Genomic DNA, 20,488 nt, shown 5'->3' on the forward strand with positions numbered 1-20,488 from the left:
ACTAATTTTGGTTTCTAGCAATATTCACACTCAATTCATTACCTCTTTGAATTCTTAATTTTAGCGTGCTTGTTACTAGATTACTCTTTTTTTTTTGTAAAGAGCAGCCAATTCTTCCATCATTGTAACATCCCATGGAATCTCACTGAAGATCAGAAACAGAAAATGAGACAGAATGAAGGGAGGCTGTGAACATGAACATTCTCCAAGAAAGGGGAAGGGTACCCCAAAAAGATTCAGAGATTGTCAAGGCTGCTACTCCCACCACACGCCGAGAGTGCGAGGGCTGACAGGCAAGGCTGCCTCCACGTCCGTTTCAAAGGTGCCAGGCAGGTGGGCCCTTGCAGAACACTGCATGGGTGGTACTCCAAGGGAGCCAGAAGTGCAGGGCTGCTCAGGTGATCCCTGGAAATGACACCACTACTCCAGTGAGTCCTGAAGGCAGGACTACTTCCCCACTGGGTTTAGAAGGCACAGTATCAAACCAAAGAGGATTATTCTTGAGGCTTAAGATCTAATGGGATTTGTCTCACTAAGTTTTGGACTTACTTGGGCCCTGTCATCTTTTCTTTCCTTTCTATTTCTCCCTTTTGGAATGGGAATGTCTAGCCTATGCCTGTCCTACCATTGTATTTTAAAGTGTATAATTAATCTGATTCCACAGGTTCATAGCTGGAGAGGAATTTTGCCTCAGGTCTCACCCATATCTTATTTAGATGATATTTAGATAAGACTTTGGACTTTAGAGTCGATGCTAGAATGAGTTAAGACCTTTGGGGCTGTTGGGATGTGATGAATATATTTTGTATGTGAGAAGGAGATGAATTTTGGGGGGCATGGGTGGAATGTTATGGACTAAATGTTTATGTGCCCCCCAAATCTGTATGCTGAAGCCAACCTCCAATGTGATGATATTTGGAGATAGGAGCCTTTGGGAGGAAATTAGGGTTAGATGATGTCATGAGGGTGTGGCCAACATGATAGGATTAGTGTACATTCAAGAAGAGGAAGAGAGCAGAGCACCCTCTCTCTTACAGCCATGTGAGGACTCAGCAAGAAAGCAGCTGTCTACAAGCCAGGAAGAGGGTTCTCATCAGGAAGCAAATCTGCCAGCACATTGATCTTGGACTACTAGCTTCCAGAACCGTGAGAAACAAATGTCTGAAATTTAAGCCACTCAATCTATGGTATTTTGTTATAGGAGCCCAAGCTGATTAAGACAGGTTGTTTGTTTTTTTCTTGCTGAGTTGTAAAAGAGTTCTTTTTATATTCTGGATATTAATCCCTTATTAGCTACATGATTTGCAAATATCTTCTCCCATTCTGTGGGTTGCCTTTTCACTCTTTTGTTGTGTTCTTTGATGCACAGAAATTTTACATTTTGATGCAGTCTAATTTATCTATTTTTGTTATTGTTTTTGCCTGTGAACATTGGTTTTTAAAGGCAGCATAGTTTGAGCTAATTATACTAAAAGATTACTTTTAACTTATGACTTTCCCAATAAATGATATTTGGTTAAAATAAGAGATTAATGCAACATCTTTTTTTATTACCTGGAATTGGTATTAGTTTCAATGATATACTGTTTTTATGGTTCTTAATGGCTTGACAATTCAGTGCTGTGAATAAGAAAATAGACTTGCATTGCCTCATCATTATGTAATTTTGGGGGACAATTATCCCAGTAGATGCATAAAGAAATTAACCCAGAGATCTTTAAATCTGGCCTAATAGAAAATTTAAGAATCCTTTGGAATCCTTTTTCATTCTAATGGGAATAAGGTTATGATGTCTCTGGTAAACAATGAGCTAAAATTTCTTCCAGGTTTCTGTCCCTTAGTCCTATGCAAAAGAATGACACTTCACTGTCAGATCTTCCCTAAGAGACAGTGAGAAATTAAGCTTTAAGCCTAAATTTTTGTGATAAGGCAGGAAAAATATTGCCAATAACCTCAGTTACTGATGAAAAGGAACTATTTTTATATTAAGTTGTGGTTTACACAAGTGAGGTATATATACATCAACAAATACACGATAATTTATCATTAAGGAAGCACGCCCTTTAGCCAGCTTCTCTACAATGAACACGTTTATTGTATCCGTTCTCAGTATCATCTAGAATAGCTCTTGTGATTGAGTTCAGAGGACACAAATTTGGTAGCATTTAAATGACCATCTAGAACTTACCAGGACTATTTCTTGTGGGAGGGAGTTGATTAAAAAAAAAACATTTTATTTCACAGACATTTAAACAAATATTTTTAAAAGGCACTTATTTCTTACAAAAGATGTACCCTATTGTGTCACAGTATAATAATGTTTATAACAGGAAAGTTGAATTCCATGCAATCTTGAGAAATTAAAATACCATATAATATAGTTTGTTGCATACAACATTGACATTGTTATTATAGACTTTCAAAGTTTTAAGGATTTCAGTGAATTCTGAACTATTGAATCTTTAATACTACCATAAAAAATTTTAAAGAAGATAACAGAAATGTTATTATATATGTCCTAGATGTCTCTCATAATTTTTTTCTTTTAATGGCAGCAGGTATTGGTATCCTTATAACATGCCCACTATTCCATGAGAGGGAAAAAAAAAATTTCATTGTATTTTAAAAGATTGGGTAAGTTACTTAGTATATTCTTTGTATTGAGGAAGTGAAATATTAACCAATCTGTAAAAATTGCCAAAACCTATCAAAATGAATGACAAAAATAAGTATAAAACCGAAGGCTGAAATGTTCCTTAGTTGACATTTTCCTAAAAGGTAAGGAAAATTTGCTTTTTTATTACCCAAGACAGTTCTAGAGACTTGGGTCTAAAGCTGGGCCAATACTGGCCTTTCTGCATTAAAAAAAGAGAAATCTACCACTTAATTAAAGTAATTAGTTACTTTATTTATTGAGGTATAACTGACGTACAACATTATCTTAGTTTCAGGTGCACAACATAATGCAGTCTACCATTTAAAATCTTTCTGAGTCAGTAACTGGATTCTTAATTTTTTTTTTTTTTTTTTTTGGCTGCGTTGGGTCTTCGTTGCTGGGCATGGGCTTTCTCTAGTTGTGGTGAGCGGGGGCTACTCCTTGTTGCAGTGCGCGGGCTTCTCATTGTGGTGCATTCTCTTGCTGCAGAGCACCGGCTCTAGGCACGTGGGCTTCAGTAGTTGCAGCACGCGGCTCACAGGCTCTAGAGCGCAGGCTCAGTAGTTGTGGTGCATGGGCTTAGTTGCTCCATGGCATGTGGGATCTTCCCGGACCAGGGCTCAAACCCATGTCCCCTGCATTGGCAGGCAGATTCTCAACCACTGTGCCACCAGGGAAGTCCCAGTAACTGGATTCTTTTTTTTTTTTTAAGTATTTATTTATTTATTTATTTATGGCTGTGTTGGGTCTTCGTTTCTGTGCGAGGGCTTTCTCTAGTTGCGGCAAGCGGGGGCCACTCTTCATCGCGGTGCGCGGGCCTCTCACTATCGTGGCCTCTCTTGTTGCGGAGCACAGGCTCCAGACGCGCAGGCTCAGTAATTGTGGCTCACGGGCCCAGCTGCTCCACGGCATATGGAATCTTCCCAGGGCTCGAACCCGTGTCCCCTGCATTGGCAGGCAGATTCTCAACCACTGTGCCACCAGGGAAGCCCAGTAACTGGATTCTTAAAGTAATTCCATTTTGAGAGACCAACTAAGCATCTTGGAAAACAAGGATAAACTAATCTGACAAGACTGAAAAAGAATTAGAGAAAACACACTAACTACAGAAATACTATAGGATGTAATGAACAAACATACCTCCTGGGCTGTGATCGGCATTCCTCCTCCCCACTGTCTGCCTCCTGTATAGACAGGAAAATGAGAAAAAAAATAATTTAAAACCTGAGGTCTCATATCATAATACCAACAATGTAATTTTACTAAGCTTTACATGTAGGAATATCTCATTGATGCTGTGTACTTAAACTAAATTCTCTCCATAAAAAGTGACTTCAACCAACCCAGGGAGTTGATATATATCAACATAATTTATTCCTGGAGGAAACTTTCACAATAGTCTACAAATTTTTTTTAATAACAAAGTGCTCATGATTAAAAGAATTACCTCTGAAAACCAAATGAAGATGCTATGTTACTGTTATGTTACTTAAAATTAAAATGAGTGGGCATTCTGACTTTCACCAACAAATCTCATCAAGATGATCTATTAATGATTCTGATCCCCAAAGAACAATCTAAACAATGAACACCATTTTGCAAAGTGCTCATGATCACATCACCATCACCTTAATGGCTACTACTTATTGAGTATTTATAACATGCCAGGTGCCTTGCTCAACACTTTAAGTACATTGTCCAACTTATTCCTTATAAACTCAGAAGGTTGACGGTACCCTAGTTTCACTGATTCTGACACATACACATAAATTGGGATAAATTTACAATCAATGTGACTAAAAAGCACTGAATCATAGTTTAATTGCAATATTTATTTTTTTTTAGTGGCACATAAAATAACTGAGGGTGTTATACTTACGGCAATTTAGGCTCAATGAAATATGAATATTTTACAGAAACTGAAATTCACAGAAAGGAAAGAAGTTAAGTTGCTAAAGGAAACTCATGTAGTAAAGCTAGAATTAAAACTGATAAAATACTGTCTCCCAACACATTGAAAAAGCATATCATTCACCTCTCCCTAACCTAGGTTAGGAATTATTATATGTTAAGATACTATACAGATCTTCATGGAGACACGAATAGCAACATGAAGGAAAAGTGAGAAAAGATGAGAGAATTAATGATGTTGAGGTGCTAACTTTTTCTTTAAGTTTGCTCTCTGACATTTTATATTTGCACTCTGGTCACTTTTGCCCTATTTGGCAAACACAAAAATAGGAGGAGAAAAACAATCTCAAACAATACGTGTACTGTCTGCCGATAAGTCACCTACTTTTCTGAGTTTATGGAACCATCCCCATTCACCTCCACATCATTCTACCTCCATTCCTGGGCAGCCACGGCCAGCTCTATAACTTTTATTCCCATTTTATTTTCATTATTGATTTCAGGTATGCCCATTATCTTGCACAAAGGGAAGAAGACAGCAAAGATCCTACCCTCAGAGGGAGGACAGGGGAGCTGTCATGGTATATTACACTCTGCCGACAGGGGAAGTTTTAGGTTCAGAAGTATGCCCTTTAGGAAGTGAAAAGAATGGTGCTAAAATGAAAAGAACCGATCGTCTCTAGAGTCAATAGTCAGAACCTGGAAAGTTTGCAAGAATGAAAATGAGAAGACTCATAAGCAAAGATAAATGTTACATTTTGGAGCCCAAGGGAACTGTAATAAATAGAAATGATTTCCTGGAATCTCATTTAACAAATAATGCTTCATTATTGTTATCAGTGGTTAACAGATCTCTACTTCTGATGTATTCTTCTCATTTTTTAATTGTATGAAAAATTATATGACAATAGATATATTTAAAATATATGTAACTTATGAGGCACAATAATAAAATGAATACCTGTGAACAACATTCTACTTAAAAGCTAGAATAGTACCAATACCTTTGCATTTACCTGTGTGCTTATTTCCTATCTCCCATTCTTATCCTTCTCCCAAGATGTGAGTACTATCTTGAATTTTTAAAAAAATATTTAATTTTTTATTTATTTGGCTGCACTGGGTCTTAGTTGCTGCACGTGGGATCTTCGTTGCCCCGTGCGGGATCTTATGTTGCGGCATGCAGGATCTTTAGTTGTGGCATGCGGGATCTAGTTCCCTGACCAGGGATTGAACCCGGGCCCCCTGCATTGGGAGCGCAGAGTCTTAACCACTGGACCACCAGGGAAGTCCCACTATCTTGAATTTTAAGTTTATAATTTTCTTGCTTTCATTCTACTATAAAAAATTTCATACATACAGAAAAGTTGAAACATCTTATAGTGAACCTGTGTATCCACCGTCTGGATTCTACCAGTAACATTTTTTATAATTGCGTTATCACTTCTCTATTCATCTTTCTGCCTCACTGATCAATCCATCTTATTCTTCTGTTGCATTTCAAAGTAGTTTACAGTGTACTTGCCCTTAAATGCACATAATTAGAATTCGGTATTACAGTTCTTTTTTTTCTTTTAAGGTAAAATGTATATACAATGAAATAAATGCACAAATCTTAAGTGCACCATTCAATGAGTTTTGACAAATGTATGTATCTGTGTAACTCAAACTTTTATCAAGAAATGCAACATTTCTACCAGCTCAGAAATTTCTCTCATTTAACATCTGGCACCACCCACAACCTAGAGGCAGCCACTGTTCTTACTTTTCTTCCACCACAATTCTTTTCCATCAAAAATTAGTATATAGCATATGACTCCATTTAAATGGTTTCCCTGTTCACATAAATAGAATCATATAGTATGTACTCTTTTGTGTGTGGCTTCTTTCACTCAGCATAATGTTTTTGAGATTCATCTATGTTATTGTATGTAAAAGGAGTTCATTTCTTTTTACCCCTGAGGATTCCATTGTATGAATATACCACAGTTTGTTTATTCATCTCCTATTGATATATATACCCAGGATGTTTGAGTTTTTGTCTATTATGAATAAAACTTTTACATGAGCATTCTTTGCCATTTTTTTGGTGGACATGTGCTTTTGGTTTTTTTTAGGTCATGGAACACATGCATGTGTAATTTTAGAGAAAATTACCAGGGCTTCCAAAGTGCTTATACCACTTTACACGCTTATCAACAATGTGTGAGAGTTGTAATTGAAGTCTAATTAGAAATTTTTTTCTCCTATAGTTACTGTTTTCTATGTCTTCAGAAACCTTTGCCTACCCTTTAGTCACAAAGATACTCTATAATATTTTCTTATTAAAACCTTTATGGTTTTATGTATAAGGTCTATGATCTATCCTGAATAAATATTTGTATGTGGTGTGAGATGGGGTGGAGGCTCTTTTTTTTTTCCCCTATCGATTTCGAGTTTTCAAGCACATTTATTGAAAAGACTTTCCTTTCTCCATTGGATAACTTGGCTCCTTGTAAAAAATCAAATGACAGTGTAAGTGAGGTCTACTTCTGGGTTCTTTATTCTGTTCCATTGATCTACTTGTCATTCTTTATGCCAGTACTATATCTTTATTACTATAGCTCATAGTAAGTTTTGAAGGAAATATAAATCCTTTAACTTGATTCTTATTTTTCAGGATACCTTTATCTTCTAGTAAGACATTTTATCTTGAAATCTACTTTATCTAATATTAACATAGCTACTCCAGACTTATGCTCACTGTTTGCAAGGTATATTTTTCAATCTCTTTATAATTTACAGAATGTCTTTTATAGACAGAATGTAGTTGGATCTTGCTTTATTTTACCCATTGTGACAATCTTTGCCTTTTAATTGTAGTGGTTAGTCCATTAACATTTTTTTTTAAACATCTTTATTGGAGTATAATTGCTTTACAATGGTGTGTTAGTTTCTGCTTTATAACAAAGTGAATCAGTTATACATATACATATGTTCCCATATCTCTCCCCTCTTGCATCTCCCTCCCTCCCACCCTCCCTATCCCACCCCTCTAGGTGGTCACAAAGCACCGAGCTGATCTCCCTGTGCTATGCGGTTGCTTCCCACTAGCTATCTATTTTACGTTTGGTAGTGTATATATGTCCATGCCACTCTCTCACTTTGTCTCCATTAACATTTAATGTAATTACTGATATAGTTAGTAACATGGTAGAACCAAATCTATTTATTTTCTGTTTGTCCCCTATACCTTTATACCTCTGTTTCTCCTTTTCTGCCTTATTTTGTATTATTTGAATATTTTTTAGAATTTCATTTTAATTTACATATTGGTTCTTTGCATTATTTTTTATTCCACTATTAAAAAAATTCCATGATGTCTATATTGTTAAACAATATATTATTTAGTTTTGACTGTCTGGGGGCTTTAAAAATTGTATTACACTTATGCAGTCTTCCCAATATGTTTATTATTTTTTTATTTTTAAATTTTTTTTCACACACACACACTGTATTTTATTTTTACACCAATATGTTTTTTAAAAACTAAATATTATGTTAATAAGATTCATCCACTTATTACCTATAGCTACAGTTCATTCATTTTTTTGCTGGGGTAAAAGACTGCATTTTAGGAATATATCAAAGTTTACCCATTCTACTCAGATAGATTGGACTGTTCCAGTTTTTGGTGACATCAACCATGCTGCTATAACTTCCTTGCAATGTCTTTTGGTCTACATGCACAAGAGTGTCAATGGGATATACGTACACCTAGGAGTAGAAATGCAGAGTCACAGAATAACTAAAGGTACAAGTTTACCAGGTAGTGCCAAATTATTTCCTAAAGTAGTTGTGCCTATCTATACTCTCACCAGGAAGGAGTGAGAGTTTCACTTGTTCTAAATCCTAGCCAACACTTAAAATCATCAGATGTTTTCTTTTTCTTTTTTGCCAATCTAGTGTTGTATGTATCTCACCATGGTCTTAATTTGCTGTGCCTTGACTGCTACTAAGGTTGAGTACCCTTTTAGATGTTTATGGGCTATTACTAACTTAATATCCTTTCCCTCATACATAAAACGAGCTGACCAAAAGGGATAATTCAAATTATTTTCAGCTTTTTTGGTAGATTTTTCTACCTATGAGAATTGCGATGAGAAATAAAAAGCAAAAATACCCTTGATGTTTCCTTAGAGGCCACGAACAGCTAAAAACAGTTACATCTACAGAGGTGAACTAACATCTATTTAACACGACTATGGGCCAGGTACTTTATATGTTATTTTATTTAACGTGCACTACAACCCCGTGCAGCTTGCTAAAGGTCACAATGCCAATAAATGCCACGTGGAGTCATGATTTGAGCTCAGGTCTACATTTCTGCTATAACCAGCTGCCTCTTAACTAAGAATCTGCATTTGGTACCTATACCCCGGGACAGTGGTTAGGAAGGGAACTGCAGAAAAAAGCATAACTTTTCTCATGGCTTATAATAAAGTAATATCCTTTGTCACCTTTCTTCTATGACTTCTACACTTTAAAATAGTGCCAAAGGAGTGGAAATTCCTTTGGCACACAAAAAAAGCAAGTCAGAGAAGTGTTTCTAACACAAGCACATTTATAATCTACTTAATACCCCAAATGACTTTTTTCTTTCTTTCTTAGATTAACATTACAAGAGTCAGGCCAATGAATGATTTGCTTCCCTTTCATCTTACTTGGAAAAAGAGACTTAAAAAACAAAAACAAAAACAAAAAAAACTGAGTATGTCAAGGCATTGTAGGCCTAAGGTAAAGTGGATTTTTTTTTTAATGAAGAAAGTGTTGATTATGCTTATTTCAATGGAATTCACTGCCCAAAACCCAAAGATACAACATTGCTTATTCAGCAAGATTAATTACCAGATAATACAGTTATCTTGAATAATGGCATTTAAATGGTAGCTAAAGGGAGAATGCTTACCATTTTATTGTAACAAGTGCATACACCACACCATATATAACCACCTACCTTGTCAAGTAACTTCACATATTGTTAGTTAAAAAAAAAAAAAAAAAAGAAAAAAGAAAAAAGAAATGCAAGTAATCAACATGCTCAGAACATTAGAAATCACAAGGAGAAAAGTGTAGAGATAAACAATAGTTTCTTCTTAGTAAATAGAATAATTTCTGATGTATAAGGAAAACTAATTAAATGATTAAATACATGTTTGTTGACTTTTTAAAAATATTCCAGAGTCCTATCGTTAAGTAGTTTTTATTTAAAGAATATAATTTCTTCTTGATGTTCTTATGAAAAATTTGACCTATGAACAATATGGTGTGAGATTCTGAATGTGCATTTAATTTTAGGATATTCAGAAAACACTGACTCAAAAAGACACATGCACCCCAATGTTCATAGCAGCATTATTTACAATAGCCAAGATATGGAAGCAACCTAAGTGTCCATCAACAGATGAATGGATAAAGAAGATGTGGCATATATATACATACATACATATATATATAATGGAATATTACTCAGCCATAAAAAAGAATGAAATTCTGCCATTTGCAACAACATGGATGAACCTAGAGGGTATTATGCTCAGCGAAATAAGTTACAGAAAGACAAATATTCTATGTTATCACTTATATGTAGAATCTAAAAAATAAAATAAACAAATGTTTGTTACAAAACAGAAACACACTCATAGATATAGAGAACAAACTGGTGGTTACCAGTGGAGGTGGGGGAAGGGGGTGGGTAAGATAGGGGTATGGGATTGAGAGATACAAACTACTATGTATAATAAGTAAAAAGGATATATTATACAGCACAGGGAAATATAGCCATTATTTTGTAATAACTTTAAATGAAGTATAATCTATAAAAATATTGAATCACTAATGTGGTACACCTGAAACTAATACAATATTGTAAATCAACTATACTTCAATTAAAAAATAAAATACATAATTTTAGGGTATTTGGGAACCATTAAGTATGAATTGAAAAATTAATGTATTCTTATTAATCTACTTAATACCTGAGCATAAAAGTAGGTAACTAAGTAAAAGATGTTTGGAAAAAACATACGCATCCAAGTCATATTTGCTGAGAAGTAGGCTGGAAGTGCTGCCAGCCTTGAAAAACACCAGGCTAGGTAGGTGTTAAGCAATAATTTCCCAAGCTTTATTGTTGCAAGATTCTTTACACTTTCCATACACTCCAATCCAAGTGGACTCATTCATCAGTTTTCAAAAGCACCTATTAACTTCCTTTGTCTGTGCTGTTTCATCATCCTGGAAGGCCCCTCTCCCCTCTCCTATATCCTTCCCTAGCATTCAAAGCTGGTTTCAAAAGCCAGTAGTTCATGGTATCTCTTCTATCACTTTACTGATAGGCTGTCTGCCTCCCTCCAAACCTGACGGTCACTGTGCATGTTTCCTGTGGCACTACCGAGATCTGTTTCTGGGTTACCACTGGGTTCTTGTTTTATGTTCCATTATCAGACTGTAATCTGCCTTATTTTCCCTTTGCATCTCACTCTGTGTTTAGCACAATGCCCTATGTGCAGATGGAACTCGATAAAGAGTTGAATGAATGCGTGATTAGAGCAGTGAACTAAAACCATGTGAACACTTGGAGCTAATTGGCTGTGCATTCTCAGCTAGTGAGGACTATGCCAGTTATGTTTTCTCCTTAGCCGGTTAAAAGAATAGTTTTTGTTGCTCAGGAGTTAGCCTGTGACGAAGATCTGGAAGTAACAGCTTAGGTTTTCCCTTTGGTTAAACAGACAGAATCATTCACTTGCTCTCATTTATATATTCTTTCACTCATTCAACACTAATTGACTACCTATTATGTGTTAGGTACTAGGCACCAGGAATTAAAATTAAGCAAAACTGCCCTTATCCTTGGATAGTTCACATTGTATTAGGGGAGACAGTTCCATAATATAATGATATGTCATTTGGCTTACAGCAGAGGATATTCAAAATGCTATAGAAACAACAGAGGAGGAAATGACTAACTGTGGGGCTTGGATATGCTTCACAGAAGTTAATTTTCAGGCTGGGCTTGAATTAGTGGGTTTGTGTTGGATGGAAAATAGGAGGAAAGAGTATTTCAGGCAGAAGGGTTGGCAAAAGGAACAGAAAGAGGAGTAAGAGTCTGGACATTTAGGGAATGGTGAGCAGCTGTGAATTGCTGGAGCAAAGGTACGGGTATTGCGGGTTAAGGCTATCAAGTAATATTGATGTTATGAGCCCATAAAGGTAGGAATACTAAGATAACAGTCCTATGATCACAAAAAGTGGTTGTGGATTATCCATTAACTGGACTTCAGATTATCCATCAGTCACTTCTGCCCCTGGGAGAAAATTAATACTGGGAGGTGTCTGTCAGACAGGATAAAGTAACCTGGTAGTCTTCCTAAGAATGGACGTGAGCTTCGAAATCAGAAAAGCCCTGCTTCTGGCTTTTGGAAGAAGCAAACGTGAAGAACACAGGCTTGAGGAGGAAGTAAAGGCACCATTTTGCCACTTGGTTACTGGTAAGAGAAGGCTTAGATTCTCTCCTAGAAACAAGAGACAAAGACGATGGGGATGGAACCAGCAGTTTGGGTTATCCATTGCTTAATAACAAACTACTAATTTATTATATTGCATGATTTCATGGGTCAGAAATTCAAGCAGTGCTTAGCTAGGCAATTCTTCTGCTCCACATGGCATTGCTAAAGGTCAGTCAGTGCTACTCAGGTGGTATTTAGCTAGAAGATGGGCTAGTAGTCAGGGTCCAGGCAGCTTTACTCACATGTCTGACGTCTTAGCCTGGAAAACTGGAAAGCTGGGCTCAACTGGAAAGTCAACTAGAACGTCTATGGATTGGGCCTTCTCAAAGTCCATTGTGGGCTCAGGGTTGGTCTTTTCGCATGGGGGCTTAGAACTCCAAAAGGCTAGGCTCAGAGCTGGCACAGTGTCACTTCTGCCATGCTCTGTTGGTGTATTAAAGAAGTCTAGCCCAGATTCAAGGGGAGGGGAATTAGACACTATCTCTCAGTGGGAGAAATAGCAAAGAATCTGCAGCCATCTTTAATCAACTCTACCAGTTCTGGTGACCAGCTATTAAGTATGTAGGCAAAATGAACAGGACAGGAAAAAGGCTGTTAAAGATAGTTAACGAAGTAGAACTTCTAAAGACTAGGGCCATAGAGAGAGATATCCAGGAGAGTAAAGAATAAAGAAGATGATTCTTATGTCAGTACAAGATGCCCTGAAGGCCATAGGGATACTTCTACAGGCTGGTGCCTACAATGAAGTGTCCTCCCATTTGGAAGGCTGAAGATCAGAAAGGACCTGCAAGTGTGGTCACACACACACTCTACTGTCCAGGACCAGAATGAATAACCTGGGCACTCACATCTGAGAAGCTGGTCTGTAAGAAGGTCAGACGCCATCAAATCAGCAGTCCCAACATAATTTGACTTTGGTTTAAAGTCTAGCTTAAATTGAGGTGTATAGTACTTGCTGGTATTAGGAACCAAAACAGAGAGTCAATCTAGTCATATTTTAGAGAGATATAACATGCATTAAAGTAAAATAAGGAAGCCAGAATACAGTGCAATACTTATTACCGACATCAAAGCCACACCATGCTCTCATGACAGGGTTTAAGAAGCCCTAAATAAACTTTCTTGCCCATGATTTCAAGCAATAGACAACTTCTGTGAGACACCTACTATTTCTCAAGTGTTTCCTTTGAATTCCTTTCAAATACAAATATGTATGAAACACCGTTGGAATGGTTAATGAGGTACTTCCTCAGTGATGAGAAAACCAGCTTGATTAGAATGTGACTTCAACAACTGTTTCCGAAGAACACCAAGTCTTTGGTCAACAGCTAGTTTAAGGGGTATCACAGTCCAGTCACTGCCCACTAGAAAACCTGAGCTCTGGGTGTAGAGCTGTTATTGGATGCCTTTTGTTTACAATCCTTATTCCACTTAAACATTTTATTTAATATATGTGACTTAACCTACCCACTTGCCATAATTAGAGAGTTGTTGGACTGTCTTTTCTATCACAGAGATCCAACTCCTTGAGGCTACTTGGTTTTAAAAAGCAACGAGTCTGAATCTGTCACATCCGACAAGCATGCAATATGGAAACTTCATAGGTCACTGGTTCTTAACTCTGGCTCCATTCAAAACCTTTTTAATAACAAAAATCTCCAGGCCTCATGCCTACAGGCTTTTATTCTTTAGCTCTGAGGTGAAGCCAGTGGTGTGCTAGAGCCAATTGCTAGATTTTTAGGGATCTTATGAGACTCACATTGGTAGCCTGAAATTGGCCATGCTAGGAGTATTTACCAGGGAAATCAGCAAATGCTACAAAGCAGCCCTTACCCAGAAAACAGGTTTTTGAACATTTACCAGCACACCATGAGGTGTGGGGCCCAAGGATCTGCACATTTTAAAAGCTCCTGATAACTGACAAGCAGTTAAGATTGAAAACATTTGTCTTAAAGGTCTGGAAAAACATCAAAAAGCTCAGAGTACACAGAGCTACTCCTCCTCCAGATAACTGTGCTAGGTGCCAGGGAGATCAGTGACGATGGGAACTCAGCTCTCCAGAAAGCTCTTACGTCTCCCTTCCTAGACAGTAAGCTCTGTAAGAGCAGGACTATGTTTGTATAGTGGCAGTCATACAGAAGATGCTCAGTAGATATTAGATTAATTAATAAGTATTGCCCAAGGTACGGTAACCAGTAAGTGGCAAAATTAGGAATACACCTTAGGTTAACTCAGTATATCATGTGCCTCATCTCCATTCAATTATTGGTCAAATCCTTGGTTTGTCAATCCAAAATGAGTGCTTAAACATGGGGTAGAGAGCAAGCAGCATCCATCATAAGATAATAAGACTCTGCCTGTGTGCCACTCCATAATTTAAAGTCTTTTCATGACTATTATCTCATTTGAGGCAACCTAGGATAAATGCAGCACAGGTATGATTAATACTTATTTTTCAGCTGAAGAAACTGCCTCATGAAAGTGAGATAATTTGCTCAAAGTAACCTAAGAGTAAGGAGCAGTCAGGACTCTGTCTGGGAAGGGTGAATATACCTTCTCCTGGAACAAACTGCTCCTCTTGCTTAAAGGAATACTCCAGGTACACCAATAGGGGCCTAAGACCTTGTCTTTATCTCCCTGTCCAGATTCTGTTTCCTTCTATTAAAGTGAAATTCCACATCCCACTCTCTCAAGACCTCACACTTGGTCCATTTCCTTCATGGTAGCCTGAGGCCTCAATATGGACATATGGTCTTATGTTCAGCCAGGACATGGTGGTACAACTGTACTAATTGTTTACACACTGAAATAGTGAATGGTAAATAGTGGTTGCCTAGAGCCCCTCTGAATGTTTCACGATCCAGCAACAATCAGGTTAATGCCTGGCAGAGTAGAGGACCTCCAGGTCTTACTCCTGCCTATTCTGATTGGTTGATAGCTGTGCCATATTGCTAAATATCCTGAATATCACCTCTACCTATGGCAACATCTTTACTGTTCTCTAACCTTTGGTTTAAAATTCTTGACTCTGATCTTAGCTTCACCTTGGAGATAGTGCCTCTATAATCTGTTCTCTTGCTTGTGTGTCCTGCTAGCTACACCCCACTTGCTTAGCTTGGCTTCTGGTTTTATTACTGGTCCTCTGCTATACATGATTAGCATTCCTCCACAAGGAATTATAAACTATAAAAAGCATTGATAACACCTGGGGGAGGCTAAGTAAAATCCATGTATGAAGACTCTTTTAATATTAAATCTCTGAATTGTTTATGGATATAAAGAATTAGACTATGATCAACCAAAGTTTAAGTTGAAACATTATTCAGAAATAAGGTCAAAGAACACATGCAGAAGGGTAATGAAGCAACACTGATTACTTACCAAATGTTACTAAACTAACAGCATGATTATTTTCAAATTTCCAGTCATTTTCAAACTAAGGAGTTGATAAATACCGTCACTGGTTCTGACCAAAAAGAAAATAGAATATTTAAAACAGATGTACTGCTGTCAGTTTTGATTAGGGGGAAATGCATTGCTATTTTGTTAATATTTATATTTAAATCTAGACAATTAGCTTTTCAGCCATCAACAGGGGAAAAGATAGAGGCAGGATGCTCAATATCTTTGAATGGCAAATAAATAATCAACATATTCATTTAGAGCTGCTAGAGTCCATCAGAGACACAAAGAAATATGAGATAGTACTATGCTCAAGGAGCTTATCTGCCTGAAGAGATAAGGCTGTTATATTTGAAAAGTTGATCCAACAAATACAGTGTAAATTTATGGCACAGGAAGTATATTGCATAGGAGTTCAGAAGTGAGAACACTGTGGGTACAGTGTTCACAGGAACAAGAGAGCTATGAATCCAGTCTTGAAGGAACAGGAAGATCTGAAGAGGCACAGAGGCTGACAGAGCATTTGAGACATGAACAAAAAGGAAAGGACAGTGGGAATATGTCTGACACACTGGGGTGGTGGTGAACTGACCAGTTGAGTTGAAACCCAGGGCTTGCCTTGAGGTAAGCTGCAAAGATAAGTTGCAGAGGGCAGGGGTCTAGACCTGATCCTAGGGGGAAGCCAGGGAGGGGATTTATCAGAATCTTAGAAAGTAGAATAAAATTATAAATATGTTGCTTTGGTAATAAAAAATTCTTTAAGGAAACAGAGGCTAAAATTTGGAAAGCCAATTGAGAAAACTTAGGTATTTTTCCTAAAGCCGGGAGACACTGGTTAATTTAACCACATATCTCCACTAGAGGGCAGACAAGTCAAAGGTTACACTGTGATGGAACTGGAGAAACAGTGCATCCACAGAAAACTAACACTAAGAGTAAACACCATACATTGTTGCTTAAAGACCATTTTCAGTGCCTTCAACCCTGGAAAGAGCCTTTAGCTAGCAGATAAATCTTTCACAGGTTAGCTTTATGTGGTATAAAATGTGTCTTAATTGCAAAATGGACTGGTGGAAAAGTTATACTTTGGGAATCTGGCTTGGCTGACAGACACATGTGCTTATACATGACAAGCATACCTTGGAATGCCAACAGCAGCACTCATCACTGGCTAATTTACCTCAATCTTCCCCACCCATCTCAGGCACATCCTAACCACCACTCAAGACACAGCCTAACAATGTGTATACCACCTGGACCATGATTTCAATCTGGGTTCTCCTTTTGGTCAACTGGGGAGATGCTTGGTCCTAAGGACTCAACCCTTTAAAGTCAGAGTAAGGTGAAGTCACCAGACAGAGGTTCTTCTATGTGCATTTGTCTTAGTAGGCTGAGGAGCTGTCACATAGGGGTGTTGGCGGAAGTCCCTCAGGTCTCACTAACTGGGACACAGCATCAATATTAACATCTAAATAAAAGGACTGAGAATTCCATCACACATTTAGATGCTAAAATAGATCTGCAAAGTACTATAAACACTTTTTCTGTTTTTCTCTCTTACAAAATGTCTCTCATTAAAGGTGCAAGGGCAATTTTCTATTTAGTAGGTTGACTTTCTGCCATTAGCTGTATGTAGTTTTGACCAATGCTGACCAGTGCTCATATCACAAGAATTTTCTTTTCCCTTGGAAAATGACAATTTAGTTTCAGATATCAGGTACTTAAACTGCAGGTGAATTTTGCTATTCTAAAATTCTTACAGTATTTCCAACCAGCTAGGCCATCTTATCTCTTAGACTTTGCCATATTCTTCTCTCTGCCTGGTACACTTCATTCTCATCTTTGCTTGCCTACTTCTTCTACTCATCCTTCAGATTGTAGCTTAGGTGTCCCTTTCTCCTGAGGCTTTCCCTGATGCCTCTAGACTGAGGCATATTCCGACAGTATCAATTTTACTTGATGCAAAGTAATATTTTTATAGTAACAGAGATACAGATACATAAAAATGTGCATGAAATTTAAAGTAAATCATAAGAACTCAAATACATTTCAGCCTTGTAATAAGCTCCTTTAAACTTTATATATCCACACTGCCAGGGGTTCTGCATTCACACTGTTCTGCTGTTAGAGCAATTTCTGGTGGAAAGGTTTGAGGAGCCCTGCAGAGGACTGCTGTATGTAACTCTGAAGTTAAGCTTGTGCCTAATATTGAAAAATTAAGATAGAATTTAAATTTGGGGGGGGGGTATGGTAGTTAATAAATACGAAGAGAAGATCGGGTGCTTATGACTCCTTGGTCTAATCCCTAAGACTACAGGCATGTCATTAACTTTATTTGGCTTCCATAAACAAAAGACAAAAAAAACAAAAGTTCAGAAAAAGCCGATTCAGCACTTAAACAAACAAACAAACAAACCCAAAGCCTCCAAACTTACTTGAAGTGAAACATAGGTATTGAAATGAAGGAAAAAATATGAAGTTATAAATCAGAGTACGATCTAATTCCTAATATAGGTTAGGCCTAGCTAGTGACCCTTGCTAACACACTGAACATCATAAAGAAACCAATTATTAAGTCTTCCACAGTTAAAACACTCCTTGCTTTTCTTTATTAATGGAAATAAATGACAGAGAAAAAAGTAATTGGCAACTTAATGCAGGAAGATTTTAATTACAGTCACAGTCACCATTTACCTTGACAACCCACCAACTAACGTGTAACAAGACAGCACCTCCCCCACTAATATTAGTCTAACTAAAACTTCATGAATACCTTCATGAGAAAGGTAAAATCTTATGAGAAGCACGCAATCATCTGAATTTCCCTCCAACAGTTGAAAATCAGCATCATGTGTTGTCAATTTATAGACTATCTAACCCACCTCAGAAGCTTCTCAGTTACTGCCTCTTTTAAGTATCTATTATTTTTCTTTAACCACATCCACATGTCTCCTTTTCTCCTGCAACCTCACTTTTACTTCCCTAAGGCTCCTTCCTATCTACTATTCCCTTTCATTTTTCACAAACCTCAAGTTCTCTCATTGGTCTTCTTTTTACTTTTATATCTTGAGATAAGAAAATATTTATGCTCTAAACTTTGGGAAAATACTGATGCATTTCCCCCTGCCACCCTCTCACCAATTAACAGTCTAAGACAGAAGAAACTGTTATAACCAACTTTTCAATGCAATACTTTTCTTCTGCCATCCTCAGGGAGTTCAGAATACAACCCACCAGTGATGCTTAAGGTCATTAGAATCTGACAAGTAACTACAGGAAGCCTATAATGATATAGTCAGATTATTTTGCTAATTATCCTATGTTATCTATTAGTAATGTACTCTTCGATCTAGATTTTCCCCCCAAAACTGAATAGAACTAGGGAAGGGAGAAAAAAAGGTAAACAATAAAAGGCAAGATGAGTATACAGTACCTGACAGGAAGCCCCCTCCCTATTTATAGATTCTAACATAAATAAGCTTAACTATGAAAGTATCTATCCTCATTTTCATTGGTTAAATATTTCTTCTTTAGAAACTAGTACAGACCCGATAGGGAGTTAGCTGAATGTGTAAATTCAAAGAACCAATAAAAGGCACCAATAATTCCATAAAAATGCAATTCCTGTAAGCAAAGGTAAGTATAAAAAGGCATTCCACAGACAATATCCTGGTCAGTAAATACCTCTGAGCAACTACCAGGAAATATTTATTACTTGCCTAATTTCCTAGAACCATAACTTTCCTGATAAACAATGTCTTGAACACCCCATGAAAAGAATAACCAAGGCTACTAAGTGTTGGTAAAATGAAACATTACACACTGCTATTTCATATAACTTGAACAGAGTCAACTGAAACTACAGAATAAAATAGTAGCTATAAAGTGTGCTGTAGATTTAAAAAAAAAACCTCTCAACCTAATAAAGTGAATTGAGATGGCAAACAAAATGCTTTCATGTCATGTTTTCAGTTTGATAAAGGAAGCAATCAAACAATCACATAAGCATAACTAAAACTGCAACTACCAATAGCTGGGAGATAAAATAGTACCACCGGTATTTACCACACATACACACTGACAGCATGCCCCAGGTCCCAGAAATTATGCTGTCTGCAGTAAAAATCCTAACTCCCTTCTAGAAGTTATTCCTCAAAGTTCCTTTCATTCCTCATCACTGGTTTACTGAATAAAACAAATTTAAATAAAACATTTCTACTGATTTTCTGATATAAGGCTGCCCTGGAGACTACCTCAACCAGAGGCCATTAATGTAGACTTTAGATTTCAAATTATAAGGAAGCCTATTGGAAAACTAGTAAAAATAAATAAATAAATAAAAATTAAAATTAAAAAAGGTTTTAATTCTTATGAAATTCAGTTTAGATTAAACTCAGCCCCTTGCCACCTCTCTCTTCCCAGGGGTCCTTGGACTGTGCAGCAATTTTTGCCTTTGTTACTTAGGGAAACCATCAACCATGAGAACTCCAGCACTTTCACTTTTCTTCTGTACCACCTACAAGCATCTGAAAGAGTCCATTCAGAATTCCAAACCATTTCAAATTATTCTTTGCACCATGTCCCATGGAAATGCCTCAGTCAAAAACATATTACGCTTTGACTCTCTTTCATCAAAGACTTGGTTCCTGCTTCTTAGGAGGAAAAATCACGAAAAATCCTGAAGTCTCTGATCTTCCTCAACTGGGTATGCGCTCTCCTTTCCTAAAAGTCCTGTTCTTTATTCTCGTATTTCTCTTCTTCCTTGAATTATAATTACATGTAATCACATCTTATCCTGATTTATTAAGAGTAAAGCACCTAATAGATACTCTAAAAATATTTATTGAATGAGTGAGTCATTGGAACAAATAAATTATAAAAAAAAAGTTTCTAGGTAAGGAAAGGAAAAATGAGTAAACTGGTCTTCAAAATAATGAAAAACCATGGAGGGGGAAAATTGTGATCCACTATATAG

At 37.0% G+C, this 20,488-nt stretch overlaps 1 protein-coding gene across 6 annotated transcripts in view; it reads right to left on the minus strand.

The window, feature by feature from the left end:
- SSH2 (slingshot protein phosphatase 2) overlaps positions 1-20,488 on the minus strand; it is a 246,683-nt gene that overhangs the window by 141,740 nt on the left and 84,455 nt on the right. For all 6 annotated transcript variants that reach the window (XM_059908622.1, XM_059908626.1, XM_059908624.1 and 3 more), the window contains one exon: positions 3,797-3,840. In XM_059908622.1, the coding sequence (XP_059764605.1) occupies positions 3,797-3,840 (44 nt within the window). The remainder of the gene's footprint in view (positions 1-3,796; positions 3,841-20,488) is intronic.

This window comes from Balaenoptera ricei, chromosome 20 (genome assembly GCF_028023285.1).
Source record: "Balaenoptera ricei isolate mBalRic1 chromosome 20, mBalRic1.hap2, whole genome shotgun sequence".
NCBI lineage: Eukaryota > Metazoa > Chordata > Mammalia > Artiodactyla > Balaenopteridae > Balaenoptera > Balaenoptera ricei.